The sequence below is a fragment of the Carassius gibelio genome, chromosome A21, assembly GCF_023724105.1.
Source record: "Carassius gibelio isolate Cgi1373 ecotype wild population from Czech Republic chromosome A21, carGib1.2-hapl.c, whole genome shotgun sequence".
In the NCBI taxonomy this organism is placed as follows: domain Eukaryota; kingdom Metazoa; phylum Chordata; class Actinopteri; order Cypriniformes; family Cyprinidae; genus Carassius; species Carassius gibelio.
Window position 1 is genome coordinate 19230096 of NC_068391.1, and position 15689 is coordinate 19245784.

The 15689-nt window shown below is 35.8% G+C and overlaps 1 protein-coding gene across 1 annotated transcript in view; it reads right to left on the minus strand.

The window, feature by feature from the left end:
- LOC127942327 (gamma-aminobutyric acid receptor subunit beta-4-like) overlaps positions 1-15689 on the minus strand; it is a 57707-nt gene that overhangs the window by 22633 nt on the left and 19385 nt on the right. The window contains exon 3 of the mRNA XM_052537995.1: positions 1892-1959. Within this exon, the coding sequence (XP_052393955.1) occupies positions 1892-1959 (68 nt within the window). The remainder of the gene's footprint in view (positions 1-1891; positions 1960-15689) is intronic.

Below are 15689 nucleotides of genomic sequence, written 5' to 3' on the forward strand. Positions count from 1 at the left end.
TTAAAAAGAATTTTTCTGTAAAAATACAAATACAAATAAATAAACTAAACTCTGAACTTTTGAACAGCAGTGTATACTGTTACAAAATATTTCTATTTTGAATAAATGCTTTTTAACTTTTTATTCATCAGAGAATTCTTAAAAAAAAAAAAAAAAAAATCACAGGTTATAAAAATATTAAGCAGCAAAAAGGTATTTAATATTAATATTAAATCAGAATATTAGAATGATTTCTAAAGGATCATGTGGCACTGAATACTCTAGTAATGATGCTGATGAAAATTCAGCTTTGCATCAAAGGAACATTTTTTTTATGTACATTAAAATACAAAGCCTTTATTTTAAATTGCAATAATATTCCACAATATTACTGTTATTCATTCTTTTTCATTAAAATTACTGTTATTTTAATCAAATAATTGCAGCCTTAATGAGCAGAATAAACTTCTTCATGTAAAACATTACAAATCTTACTGATCCCAAACCTTTGAATGGCAAAGTGTGTATATAATTAGCTAATTTTAAGGATACATGAAAATAACCAAAAATAATTTGGGGTTAAATTTATTTAATTTATATATAATTTTAATGGGGATTGTTATTTGATTGTTTAAATAAAAAAAAAAACATGCCTTCAGATTTTTGAATCAAACTAATGTGGAAGGAGCTTTATTTTCCAGGTGTTCTCTGAAAATTTCCCAATTAGAAATCTAATTTTAGATCATATTTCCTAGCCTGGTAATACTAAACTCTGGAAGGGCATAATTGACAAGTGTTTTCTTTCTTGTGGGGGGTGGGGTGGGGGGGGGTGCTTGTCTGAAGTTTAAAATCACTGGTTACCCATAAGCCAGTCGCATTTCGTTTGGTTATGACGTATGTTATTCGCCGGCTCAGCCGCCTCGAACTTCCACTGTAAGGCGTCTCCAGTTTCCCACTAACGTTAGGTAACAGTTGATAAATTTATCTTTTCCCAAAACCTGTCGGGACTCGGGAGTAGGTCCACAACTTCACCTCCATTCAAAATGTAAAACAAACACTTTTCTTGTTCGGGCTTCAGTTGGCAAATGCTGGGAATATTATCCAAAACAGAGCAAATAGCATCCCGTGTCTCCGTGTCCAATTTCGATTTCCCTAACCTAAACTACAATCCTAAATTCGGCGTTAGCGTCTACATCCCGGCTCTCAGCCCGCCCTCTGTTTGTTGATTGGCCGGCTGTTTTGGAGCCGGAGGAAAGCTTGGAGATAGTTCGCTATCTTAGACTGAGTACAGAAGCGAACTGAAATTGAGCGGAAGTACGAAGTCTGATGTAGTCAGGCTACATATTTCCTACTGTCAAACCATTATTATCTGACAGTAACCGATCCAGGTGCAGCACCTCATCTCTGGGGTACTTTATGGATTCAGGCCGCAGGCATTGAAGCCGAGGCGCTAATAAAACCAAAGTCCCTGACTCTGCATGAAGAAATGATGAATGCAGTAAGTCTGCATGGGGTCTCCACGGTAAGTATGTATAGGGAGTTGTCAGCAGAAATTTAGATGACTGCTCTTTAAGTAAACTGCTTTTTAAGGGCTCCAGGGTGGTGTTTAATTTGAGGTGATGGTCCAGAGCCAAAAGGTCTACTGGTGCAACATAATTGGTCATGACCGCAGTTATACATAATCATCCATACTGATCATTTTCTTGCCATGAAGACTCAATAAAACAGCCTTTAAACATATTGTATATTATTAAAGAAACACAGCTAACTTATTCTCAAAAAGTCTGTCAAATTCAGCCCAATGTACTGTTTTAAAATAAAGGAACTTTGGTGTGTTACCCATATCATGAATAACAAAAACAACAATTAGAAACAACAGCAATATCAGTAATGCCAAATCAGTGTTACTAACCATGTTGACTTCTGAGATGGAGTCAATACTGGCAATATTTATACTCATTCCCACAATGACTGGAGGACCTACAGAAAAGAAAGAGAGAGAAACGTTTAGACAATTATATTATCACTGTATTGCAGCATCACCATAACTCAAACTCTAAAGTGAAGACCTTTTCACAGACATAAGCCAAATACACTTCAGCTTGTTAATATCCATTTTGCATGGTACTAAGTGCTTTCAAAAATCTGAGTAAATCTGAAGCCTCTAAAATGGGAAACTTTCGAGTGATTATTTCATCCTCTACTCATTGTATCAACCCAGAGTCTGAAAGTTCTGTAAAGCTCACCAATCAGAATCAAACTTCCCCAAAAAAAAAAAAAAAAAAAAAAACTTTCCAGTTTTGTGTGCAATATGCATCAGACAGTCAATGAACAGACTGTGGGTGTGCGGTCTTAGACAGACTATTAGAGAAAAACAATCTTCTAAACATTGGCAGAGTTTTCCTTTTCTCTATGTGGGTGCAAGTGAGAACGCATGTGTTACAAAAAGCTCCAAAAAACTGAATAAAGCCCACATAGCTACAGAAAACAAACAAACACAAAAAAAATCCTTTCCAATAGGCCCAAATTGCTCATGACCAGGGTTTGAATTAAGGGGGGAAGCAGGGGCATGGCATCCTCCTGGTTGAAAAAAAAATGATAAAAAGCATCCCATCAATAAAACCATCAACCAATGACCATCCCCTTTGGGTTAATAACATGTATTATGTAAAACTTATCATGCGACTGAAATGTTAACATATCTCAAGTAGAGAATTTTTTGAATACGGCGATTGGTCAATTAAAGCTAGGTGGTATGGTTCAAGCGCAACTTTTGAATTTCCTCAAAAAGAAGACAACAGAAAAGGTATGATTTTTCCTTCATTAGAATAAAAAAAAAACATTCCCCTGACATAATGTTATTGTGCTGTATGTGTAACTGTGAGGAATTGAGAGATTTTTGCAAAAATGAAACAAAAGCACGTCTTGTCCAAAATAATTCACTGTGTAGAAATGACCTTATAATTCAAACAATTTAAGAAAAAATACCCATGTATGAGTTTTTGTTTTTTATATTCATTGCACAAGCAATTTACTTTTCTGAATATCAGTAGGCCTACATGCGCATGCATAAATGTGTTATTAATTTTAAAAACAGTGCATAATAACAGAGTGTTTCGTTCCTTGAATGAATCAGTTTTTAAATTAATCAAGTGAGCAAGAGATTTAACAGTCCGTCCATTCGGGTGAACACTGAGCATACTATCCAGCCTATCTGCTCTAAATAGTATTGTAAATTACTAATATCACATAGAATTAAGGATGGGACAGTTTGCACATTGGGATGCAGGCTTGTTTCGTTTCTAATTGAATCAGCAGTATTGAACGAATCGTTCGAACAATTAAAAAAACATCATTCATCAAAACAGGAGTTTGATGTCACCTACTGGTGGTTTTATTGTCATCATAATTTATCTATGACTGGCCTAAAAAAGATTTTTTTTATATATACAATTTGCCACAGGAAAATCATTGATTCGATGAATCAGTTGATTCAATTATATACCTTTAGAACTGTAAATTTTATGGTCGCTTATAGGTCATCCATCTTCTGTGCAGTCTTAAAAATATCTCTAAAATGCCATCCAGACCCACTAAAAAAAAAAAAAGTGTTCTTCTGACTGCAGTTTTGAAATATTTACTGAGCACTTGACTGAGAGTGCAGTCCTCCATCTCTCTGTGTATCCTCTCCATCTTCTTTTAGCAGTGGTACTTTTCACCCCCAGCTTTTTACCGTCGACGTTTGCACAGCATTCTTCCTCACTCTTAAATGCCCGCAGTTCTGTTACTCTCTCACCCCACCTCATAAAATAGAAAATGGAGAGAAAGAGAGAAACGGCACTCGCGGAGCAAAGGTAAAAATGGAGCCATTTTCCTGTGCGCTTTGTGAAGGCATCCAGCAAGAATTTTCCCAAGAGATGTTAAAGAACACTCATTGGCTAGTTGTAAACAGCAAAGCCTGAAATCTTCTGCACGCTTCTGCCACTACATATTTTTGACCCAGGTTTCCATGAAACAAAGGAACATTGGACAACGTTGCACCGGATATGCTCTTCCTCGGCTTCAATGCCGCATCCTGAAATAAAACCACTTACCTGAGTCTGAGGCTCTTACAGAGAAAGAGTGTTTTTGCCTACGCTCCTACAATCATTAGGAAGTGCTGCAAATGTTAACCATTTTCCTATAATAACAGCTTACATTTTTTTTTCCAGGTTCAAGATCTGTGATATGCTGTCGTTTGAAAAAAAAAAAAAAAAAAAAGGCTTTAAAGCTAAACGTAAAGTTGCAGTAATACATTTCTGTTAATGCACTAATGATGTAGTTCCTGTGGGTGAAGTTCATTGAGGGTGAAAAAGTTATATAAAAAAGAAAAAAAGTCCCTAACAACAGAATTCTATTTAAAACAAACTGGTCATAAGCTGTTTATCAGGTTGACTAAGCAAAAGCAGAAATATAAAGAGGGCATGAACGCAGAATGTTTATATACATGTTAAAATACTTTTCCCCATCCCAGTTTAATATGCAGAGGCAGCTATATGTAAGCCATTTGTTGGCTGATTCCCCTGAAATGTACAGCATTGGCTCAACCTGCCATGTTGTGGTGTGGGAGAGAATCACCTAATGAGGAAGATGATAATACAAAGTCTTTAATAATCCACATAGGGGGTAATCTATAGGGACAAGGCAGAAAGACAGGCACGCATTGATGAGACCAGACAACCAAACACTGAACAGAATCCAACTTATATGTCAAACGTTAATGATGGTAATAAGATGACACACCTGAACATAATGACACAATAAACATGGAACACAGAACACAACATAATGAGTCCAGGGGCATGACACAACCAGTGGCATAATGTGTGTCATTAAAAAAAAAAAAAAAGTAAAAAGAGTATTTGATCACTTTATAAAACATAAATGTGAAACTTATAATTTTATTTTAAATAATAATAATAATATTTCTGTCAAAATGTGTGTATTACTTGAGCAATATGGGTGTTTAAATCATACTTTTTACAGTTTAGTTTATGGCTTTGCATTCTCTTGCAACAAAGCTGCAAAAAAATGGTTTTGACAGAAAATATGGTAACACTTTATAATAACTGCACAATATTAATCATTAATTAAGCATTAGTAAACAGAAAATTCATAATTTATAAAGCATTAATAGACAGTAATAAGCAGTTTATAAATACAGATATAAATGTTTTATTCTTGATTTAAAAGCATATCTATAATGTGTTTAATAATTGTATTTTCATACTTTTTTCATGATCAATTTATCATTTCTCAATGAAGTATAGCATTATTTACAAACCAGTTATTTAGGAGTTGCCAGTGATTCATAAGATCACAAGAAATGTAGTAAATTCAGGTAGTTATAAAGAATTTAGTAGTGGTCAGTTAACTATTTATGTGAGCTCATCTAAAGTGAGGACTAGTTATGCCTTGTAAAGCATTTATAAAGGATATTTAAAGGCTCAGTTATCTTCTAAACAAAAAACGGAAACAAACACAACACAGTGATACAGAACTTAAAAATAGTAACAGCCTTTAAATCTCATTTGTAAAAGCTTTACAAGACATAAATAGTCCTCACTTTAGATGAGCTCACAAAAATAGTTAACTAACAACTACATATGTTTTATAACTACCTGAATTAACCCTGAATTACAATAGAAATATGTTAATAAACCATTTATTAACACTATAAGTAACTATTACTATATGTCTGAATAAAAAGATGTGTGAATGCACATTTAAATAGTTTATGAATCATTTACTTACAATTTCTAAGTGATCTTATGAACCACTCACAACTCCTTAACAACTGGTGTATAAATAATGCTATACTTAATTTAGAAATGATAAATTGATCCTTAATAAAGTATGAAAAAAACAATTATTAAATACATTATATATATGCTCTTAAATCAGGTATAAAGCATTTATATCTATATTTATAAACTGCTTATAAATGTATATTAATGCTTTATAAATGATGAATTAACTGTTTCCTAATGCTTTACTAATGATTAATAGCATGCAGTTATTATAAAGTGTTACCGAAAATATTACTAAGTTCTTTTTTCACACTAAAATCATCTTAATACTTTTTATGTCAGGCGGCTATAATACTAACACTGAATGTTTTAATGTTTACAAATTGGCTCTACTGACTTAAATTGTATGTCAATTTTTTTTTTTTTTTTTTTTTTTTTTTTTTGAGGATAAAAAGAGACAAGCGAACAATTTGTCTTAATCAACATCATGCAACAAATAATGTTGATGGATCTCAACTTGTACTGATCTGGGAATATTTCCTCTGATTTGATAATAAAAAGAAACAAGGCCATCCATCAGGAATATATTTCAACTGCATTATAATGACACTTAAAATGTCTTTAAATGAAAATGCATGAGGCAAAGTATGCTGCTTTTTCTAAAGAAACACAGAGAGCACAAAATGGCTGATCATTCCAACTTGAAGCTGTCAAATGTTCAATAGGACTTTTTCCATCATTGTATACCTTAACTTTTTTTGAATTTATTTGGTTGATGCTTCAGGGCACCTGCACATTCCCCTTTCTGAAACCCACCACCACCACCACCACCACCTCAGGAGTTCAGTGTGTTTTCACCAGTTTTTCCCTCTCCATCTGCACTGGCTGATGGCACTGTCATCTGTATACATATTTCAATGACAAATGTAAGGCAGGTGGCTTCTCTAGAGATGCTATCTCCATTCAGACGACCACTTTGCTCCCCCAATGCCTTTGTTTTGCTAAACTGTAGGCAGATCACATGGAGCCCGGTCCCAACACAGCAAAAAAGAGAATAGCAGGTAGAAATAGCAAAAATAGCACTTCTGACGGAACACAAGTGCCAACTGTCCTGGGCTGAATTCTCATGGGTCGCCGCTTTTTCCCTAAGCAGGTTTTCACTGACACAGCAATGTATCTCTCCTGCAGGTAATGATGACGGTAATGTCTAGTGTTTGTGTTGAACCTCTTTCCTTAGGAGAGAGCTGAAAGTGCTTACTGGTGGGGGGCAAAGGAAACTCATAGCAGTCTATCTGGGTGATGTATAGCCGCAAGTCTTCGGCATAACAGAGGATTGCCAAGAATTTATCGCCCCAATTAGTTCAGAAGTTGATGAGCTTTCACAGCATAACAGAGCATAATATAAATATGTCTCAGTTTGTACTAAACAAATACATAGGTCAGGAGTCCCTTGCCATACGTGGTATTTTATGAGGCGCCCTAGAGCACTCTCTACTGATGCTAAAGGGTCTTGTAGGGCTATCGCATCTTTCTGCATTTGCTGTAAATCATTCTGTTTCATTGCAAAGACAAGATACCAGATATCAATGCACTAGGACTGAAGTGTGTGTGTGTGTGTAGATAGATAGATAGATAGATAGATAGATAGATAAATACTATACTAATACATTAAAAACCATAGTATAGGTAAATATTAGCATAATGAATGGTAGAAAAAGGCAATTGCATTTGAATTAGAGTAAGGACAGGCCCACATGCCTTTCATCAATGCAGTCACGCACAGTACCATACATGGAGAAATAGAATGGTGGAGAAAATACCACTCTTCCATCCGATTCAAAATTCTAATCATCAACTCATTGCTTAGCAACAGAGGGGTACCATAGCAACAAGGCAGCATTGTGACTCTTACACTGCAACGAGAGACACGGCACTTTTCACACATCGTATTCAATCTTTTTTCCCTCTCATGAATGGCCAAGCGTTGGCATCGTGCGCTTTTGTCAGATGAGGAACATATATACAACGGCTCTGTTAAATCATTAGAGATGGAACACTGAGGAGAGGACAAATATATTAATAGATGTTCCAGGCGCATGTTTAAAACATGACGTGATCACATGTGCCAGGATGAAAGAAACATACTTAGATGTTCCTCTATACCTGACATTTATAGCTATCGACGCATTATTGACATTTCAAAGTCTCTGGATGTGGTGAGTCACAGCGTATTTATTATTCTTAAGTAGTCATAGGAATCACCTACACTAAGAAGAACACTAACTATAAGGCAGACTGACAATAGCCATTCAATTTAATGTCTATTGGACAAAATCACACAGATTACAGTTTTAAACTTTATTTGTCAAAAGATAAGTAGAATATGAAAACACTCAAATAATTTTGGCTTAACCCTATTTTTTTCAGTACCTGTTTTGTACCCTATTCACAGAAAGTGTCACATGCATTGATTTAAATGGTACTCATCACTTTATGCATTTCGACTGTTATTTAGTCAGTGCCGTGACCCTGTTTGTCAAACTTCATATGGAAATAGTCAAAATACTTGTAATTATTTTCTTGAATTAATAGTACTTCAGCACAAAGGGACATCTGGAGAGGTAATTTGTGTATCTGCGGTTAACAAAACAACTTTGTGACACTGATGGTCTTGATGAATTAAAGCTCTCTGCATACTCAGAGGCCAGAACAAAGAGATAAATGTGTAGAGTTCTACAAGTTTTAGGAAACTCAGCAGGCAGCCATATGGCACAGCACATTTGCACATCAGCAAGAAGAAGAAACACCTTGCCGAACTGCATCAACATACAGTACACCTTCAAGATTATGCAATGCTTTTTCTGATATATTTAAAACAACATCCTGTACAGTATGTACAAGGAAATACGCAGTGTGAATAGAGCAGATATTATAGCAATGTAGTGACTGTTCATTTACAGCAGTGGTTTTCAACCTGTAGGCCGCGTTGCAGGTGGGCCGCCAATAATAATATTGTTAATATATGTCAAAATGTCTAAGTCATAACATAATAACATGATTTTATATATATATCATTAACAGATTTGTAGTGGTAAAAAAAAGAGGTGGGTAAACTATAAATTCTGGGTGAGGTGGTAAGGTGGGCCACTGCCTACCGGTGTATGTGTATCCTGATGACATCGCTATAGGCTATCATTTGATATTACTACCAAGGGTATCACTGGTTATTCCCTCATATAGGTCACACCATCACTATTCAATTCATACATTAATCGAAGTTCTTGTTAAAGAGACTCAAGAAGGAATAATAAGGTTGAAATCTATAAAGTTTACTAAATGACAAAACAGAGAGAACATTTTTTTTAAAGAGGAATAGAGAGGGAGGCTTACTGTATATCCAGGGGTTCCCATGCAATGCACTTGTGCATAATGATTAGGGATTTGGGATTATTTTCATAGTCGATTAATCTGTTGAATATTTTCTCAATTAATCGGTTAGTTGTTTGGTCTATAATATGTCTATAATTATATTATTTTAAGTATAATATTTTTTTACTTTTGTCTTTCATACATTTTATCAATGACAGAGACTGCAATGACACAGACAGCTTCATTGCAGAATGACATCCTTTTGGTCACGTGGTTCACGTGAGATGATTGACAGCTTTACAAACTATCGCACTGATGTCATAGCCGACGCGAATCAATAAGAGGAGAGCAATCGCTAGCTCTGTTAGCTGTTTTAGTTCTTCAGATCGCATGAATCAGTGTAAAATGAATAGAAATGTTATTCTGTATCTTGGATATTGTATGTATTCGAACACAAATAAACCGGAGATAAGATGAATGGCTGCTGTATGAGTGATGATTTCTATGAAAAATAACAAACGTTATTATTATTATTATTATTAATTGCCTGATATCCATTTTTTTATTTTGATGCAGTCTGTTGTGTGTCATTCATTTTGAACGAATCTTTAATATGACTCAAGACTACCGAGTTGTCTCAGAGAGTGATTCGTTCATTTTGTGTTGACTGCACATGCGGATTACACAACACATGGGTTCTGAATCGACAGGTGAGGTCCAAGTCTTTTATTGTTCCTGTCAGTCCCATAGAGACGGGAAGATAAAAGATTAGTTCATTTTGCTGAACGAGACTCAAAGATCCGAGTCAGTAAAATGATCCGAACTTCCCACTACTACACCGCAAGCAATTGGTCAACACTGACAAGTTGCAGCGCAATATGAAAGACTTCATCTTTAACAACAAACAACCTATGAAACTAATAATGAACAATATGAAATTAAAACAACATGAGCTTAATTTAATATGTCATAGGAACTGTAGGCTATTTAGAGGTGGATAAACTCAATTTAGAGGTGGATAAACACACTTTGGAGGTGGGTAAACGCTATTTACGAAATGTTGGGAGGTGCGTAAATGACGTTTACGTGCGTTTAGCCTCCACTACATCCCTGATCATTAAATAAAAAAAAAAAAAAAAAAAAAAAAAAAAAAAAAAACTGTAATTATGCTTCCACTATTCGAGCTCGCTTATTGGTTTAAGAATATGCCACCAATTTACCTTAGCTTTTTTTGTTGCATATGCTACAGAACAAATTCAAACATGTTCAACATAAACGGCTGACAACGTGTTCCCTCCTGACGGCTTGCTCCGCTGACTGTCTACCTGCTGCCGAGCTCTCCCTGGATCTGGTTTTGCTGAGCGGTGCCAGTCCGAGTTATCTTCTGTTCATTGCCAGTTCATTCTAGGGCTGTGCGATTAATAGAAATCATCATAAACTCACGATGTGAGCATGCGCGATTTCTAAATCGCTTTATAGCGTGTGCACACTCTCTCCGGGCGAGAGCTGCATGTATCTGAGGTTTTGTGACGGTTCTGTGTGCGAACAGAGAGATTTGCGCTCGTACATTATTTTAATGTGCTTTTGTGGTACATTAATGCGCTCTCGCTGCTGCTTCTGCACCGCACACACATACTGTATACACACTGCAGACGGAGTAAGCCAACATGTGAACCTGTATAATGTATAGCAAATATATTTCAACACCCGAGGCACCGCTAAATAAATGAGCTCTATGAACAATGCATGGCAAAAAAGAAAAAAAAAAAGTCCCTGGACACAGGATTTATTTAGGCTATTTATATTTTTTTGCCATTAGTCTAGAAATTTTGTTACACCTTTGCTTTAGTGATTATTTTGACTTATGTCCGTTCTAGAGATGTTACAACATTTTGATAAAGCTCTTATTGGTTTTCTTTTGGAAATATGTTTTAAATTCATCCTGAATGAATTTTTAATTGTAAAGCATATCTGTGTGTGTCAAAATCGTAATTAAACCAAAATTGCAAAATTCATCAAAGAAATCGCAATAGTTTTTTTTTTTTTTTTCCCATATCGCACAGCCCTAGTTCATTCAATAAATACAGGTAACAATCTAGCTTCTGAGTACTAAGTTATTAACCCAATAGCGGGGTCAGTACATTATTTTTATTTTTTTGCAGTGGGCCGCGCAAACATATGTGTTTGGTTGTGTGGGCCATGAGTTGAAAAAGGTTGAGAACCACTGATTTACAGGATGGTTATGAGGTTATGGTCAGATTAAAAATGACCTTCAACTTGATATAGGTAATGAGGACACAGAAAAAACAATCTCAAACCTACAGTATAAGCATTATGAAGCATTTTTACCTTTATAAAGTGCAACTTTTCTAACATTTCATGGAAATTCTCAAATGTCTTCAATAAATGCAATTAGAATAATATAAAATAATTTAATATAATTCAATATAAATGCAATTTGAATAATAGGATGCTATTGATTTCATATTTTATAAATCAAATCAGTATCAACAAAATCCACCCTTCACTGCAAAGCAGCATCGGAAGTGGCATTTATATGTTTTACACAATGCAGTAGAATTTATTTAATGTTATGATATTAATGTTTTAAATATAAAATATAATGAATAGAAAAATGTGAAATGGGAAAACTAAATACAAACTAGGTAGCATCTGGTTGTTAATTCATTTATTCAATTCATTCATTCAAAATTAGGAATAAAGGTAGTAAAGCAAGTAATTGTCTTTATGAATGGCTCATGGATTAATTCACCTGATCAAAAGATTATGAAATAATAATAATAATAATAATTTTTCTTTGGCAAAACAACTGATATTGACAATATTTAGTATGACACCAGGGCCTGGTTCAACTTGGTTCGATTATTACATTAGAAGAAAAACGTTACTGGCCTGCATCTTGAGATGAAACAAAGGCACTGCTATATTTTAAGATCAGTCAGTGAAAGTTTCTTTCAGTTGAAACAGCTCAGACTTACATTTTAGTCTGTGACTAGGCTTAAGCCTTGTCTGTGAAACTGGGGGTATACAGTATTAACTTAAACACAGCATATTATTTCTTAATTGTAAACTATTGGATAAAGTATAAAAATAGTGATAATCTTAAAAGGAGGCCAATGAGCATCCGGCTCAAGGCTGTGCAAGTATGCAGACGTGGTATTTCAAAACCAGACTGAACGACCTAAAACCAGGCGGATGGCCACCCTAGTGACATCGGTGAGTCGGTTATTCTAACTGCATCCGGAAGGTCAATGGTTCCCAAAGGCTCTTTTGAGGTATAATAATGAAACGGGTTTTCCATCTCAGGCCCTGCGATAAATGACATGTCTTTCACTGTGTATTTATCTGAGACGATCAGGGGGCTGTATCCTGTCCTTGACAGATCCCTCCTGACTCCCAAGGACTAGTCTTCCCCATCCATCACCGGGGGTGCAGAGAGGGTGCCGTGGGTTATTTTGGAAGTGTGCTATTTTGTTGCGCCTTCAGCTACAATGTGTCTCATCAAAGCTGCTAAAGAAAGTGTGCTCTCTATGCTTGCATACCTCTAATAGGGATCCGTATTCTCCTTCCAAGCATAACCGCCTAACACACACATACTAAACACATTCATTCATCAAGTAAAAGAAGACTGTAGCATGAGAGGGTGCGAAAGGTACAGCCTCCTCAAGCGTTTTTTTATCTTCGACCGGCTCTCTCCCCATAAATCAGATGGCATTTTCTGCTCATCAGGATAGAGATCATTTGAGCAGTGCTTGTCCATTTATCGCCCCGCTTTGACATTGCCGCACTTTTGTGCTGAATGCGCGCTACTTTTGCATCCTGTGTTGATGCACGTTCAGCCCACACATGCCAAAAAGGCTCCTTTACTTTTAAGCTTTGGCACATGGGAGAGAAGCTGTGTGGCTGCTTTCAGGAGTCAAATTAATTAATAGGGAAACTAGCTGGAGCATTGTAGGTGTATTCATTATTAATTAAGAGACTTTATGCCAGCTGGGAGAGATGTCAGCAATTAGGGGAGATTTTGCGGTGTGCAGTTGTCCTTGGATGTGGGAGTGTGCCCCCTGTGAGACACAGTGTGATCACCGAACACTTTGAGTCATGCAGGTTTATCAGACCCATAACTTAATTCTTGTTTTTCTCAGGATTAGTTCATTTTCTACACTGTACTGTAATGTAACTGGACTACATGGGCATCATGTGAATAATGGGTATTTATTTAAGTAAATAAGTAAATAAGCAGTAGGGTGAATACTGAACATAAACTGTAAAAAAGGATTGAAGACACGTCTCCACTTCCTTCCACTATAGAAAAGTGAAGCCGAAACATCCCAGTATGACCGCTGTCATGAATCTGCACAGTAGTGATTCATTTGGAGCCAGATTTTGAGAAGTAATGATTCATTTTGGAGCCTGATTTTGAGAAGTAGTGATTCATTTGGAGCCTCAGTCTGCGCAGTAGTGATCGTGAGCTGGAGCCGCGTTATCAAAGATCCACCCAAACTCCCACAGACCCAGTTGAAAACTCACAATCGTGACACTACACCCCATTTTTAAAGCCTCAAATAACTAATTAAAAGAAAAATTATTAGAAAAATGAACACTTGAATATACATTAGCGTGATAAGAACTACCTAAAATCATGGACAGTTTTGAAACTGTAGCTTGATAATCTACAAGCTTCTTATAAGTTAAAGTAGTTGAAGTAGTTAAGTAGTTAAAGTAGTTTTCAGATTTTCCAAGAACACTATACATGTAGACAAATGTTTGAATAAAGGTATGGTATTTAAATATTTGGTGTTATTGGATAAACACCAAAATTAATAAAAAAATAATCTGAAATTCTGTTTGAAAATGTAAAAACTGTTTGACTTCCTTTGACCTCTGTGGCAAACAGGCGGGTTTCAGAAGTCGTGCTAACGCAACACTGCTTTGTGAAGAGGGGTAACCATGGTAATGGCTGCTGCCATTCCTAAAGTGCCATCTGCTGTCGGAGAGTGAACTTGCATTTCAATTCAGCACTTCTGCTGCTTTTGTTAGAGCAATGAAAAAAAACTTTTACACAACAAACGTGTAGTGTTGTAAAAATCCAAACCATTGGGATAACAAGATCTGTAGAATCATTTGCGTATTTTGATGTACCCACTGTAATAATACCGTACATATTCATTAATGCTGTTACATCCACACCGCGTTTTCAAAGCGCTCACAGCACGATGCAGCAACTGCCATTTTAACAATACATATTTAAAATCCCTCACTTTTATCTTGATCACTTTCTTTTCTCTTTTCCCACTTCTCTGCAGTCTGCACCAGTTTTATAGTGATGCCTCTTCTCTTTCAAAGACTAGCACATCACCCGACTGAAACTTTATCAAAGTCATTATACCCAGCATTACTGTCTGAACCCTGACATGGGGCCCCCTGGTGGTCACAGGGCCCTATGCAACCACTTATATCAATTATTAGTTTTGGCCTGCACTGCATATATTACAAGTAACTGAATACATGTTAATGATGAATGTAAGTAAAATATTTGGTATTTAAACAGCAATGCTAATTATTATTTCAGTCTATTTTTATTTTATTACACACAGTATTCAAATATATCAGACTGTCAAAGTGCAAAATTGCAACAAGTGTATAATAATTAGACAAAAAATAATCATAAGATAATAACAATCCCTAATTTTATTTTACAGAAATAAAATAAAATAAAAAAAATAAAATAAAATAAAATAAAAACTGCAAGGATACTTGTTAATATGCATGCAGCCTATAACTGTACAGCACACCATGATACTGTACAATTTTGTTGTATAAAAAAATACACTTTGACAGTATTGTCCTTTATCAAGAGGTAGGTAAAATCAAAAACCCATTTCCATGTCTTTTATATTAAATATGCATTCACTGTGTGGGGAAAGCAACACATGCACACTTCTATACACTGGAGAAAAAAATATGGATTATCATATTTTTACTTCAAATTACTTAGTGAGAAGTATTTTATCTATTTATGCCAAAAATATGACTGACCCACATAGCAAATGTCTTCTGGCTCAGATTCGGGCCACACAATGACTTTTCCCTCGGCCCAAGTACCGCAAAGAAAGACGGCCCTGAAGCAGCCCAGAACTGGATTAAAGACTCGGGCCACACATGGGCCATAACTGGCCCAAAACTCAGCCAGTTAATGAGCCTTAGCTGGCCCTGAACTGGGCAAAAACAGGTTTTATTATTGGTGCCAATTCTCAGCCTTAAGTAAACCAGAATCCCCAAATCTGAGCCACACCTGAGCCGTATATAGCCCAGACCCAACTCAGACGGCAAGCAGTGTTGGCCCAGATCCGGCCCTGAATGGATTTCACGCATCTGGGCCGGATCTGGGCCAACACTATATTGCTGTCTGGGATTTTAATATTTTATATTGTTACCTTGTATATTACTATGTACGGAATTGTTCATTTTGTGACATGCTTTAATGTAGACACAAACTATGCCAATAAAGTACATTAAACTGAACAGAAAATG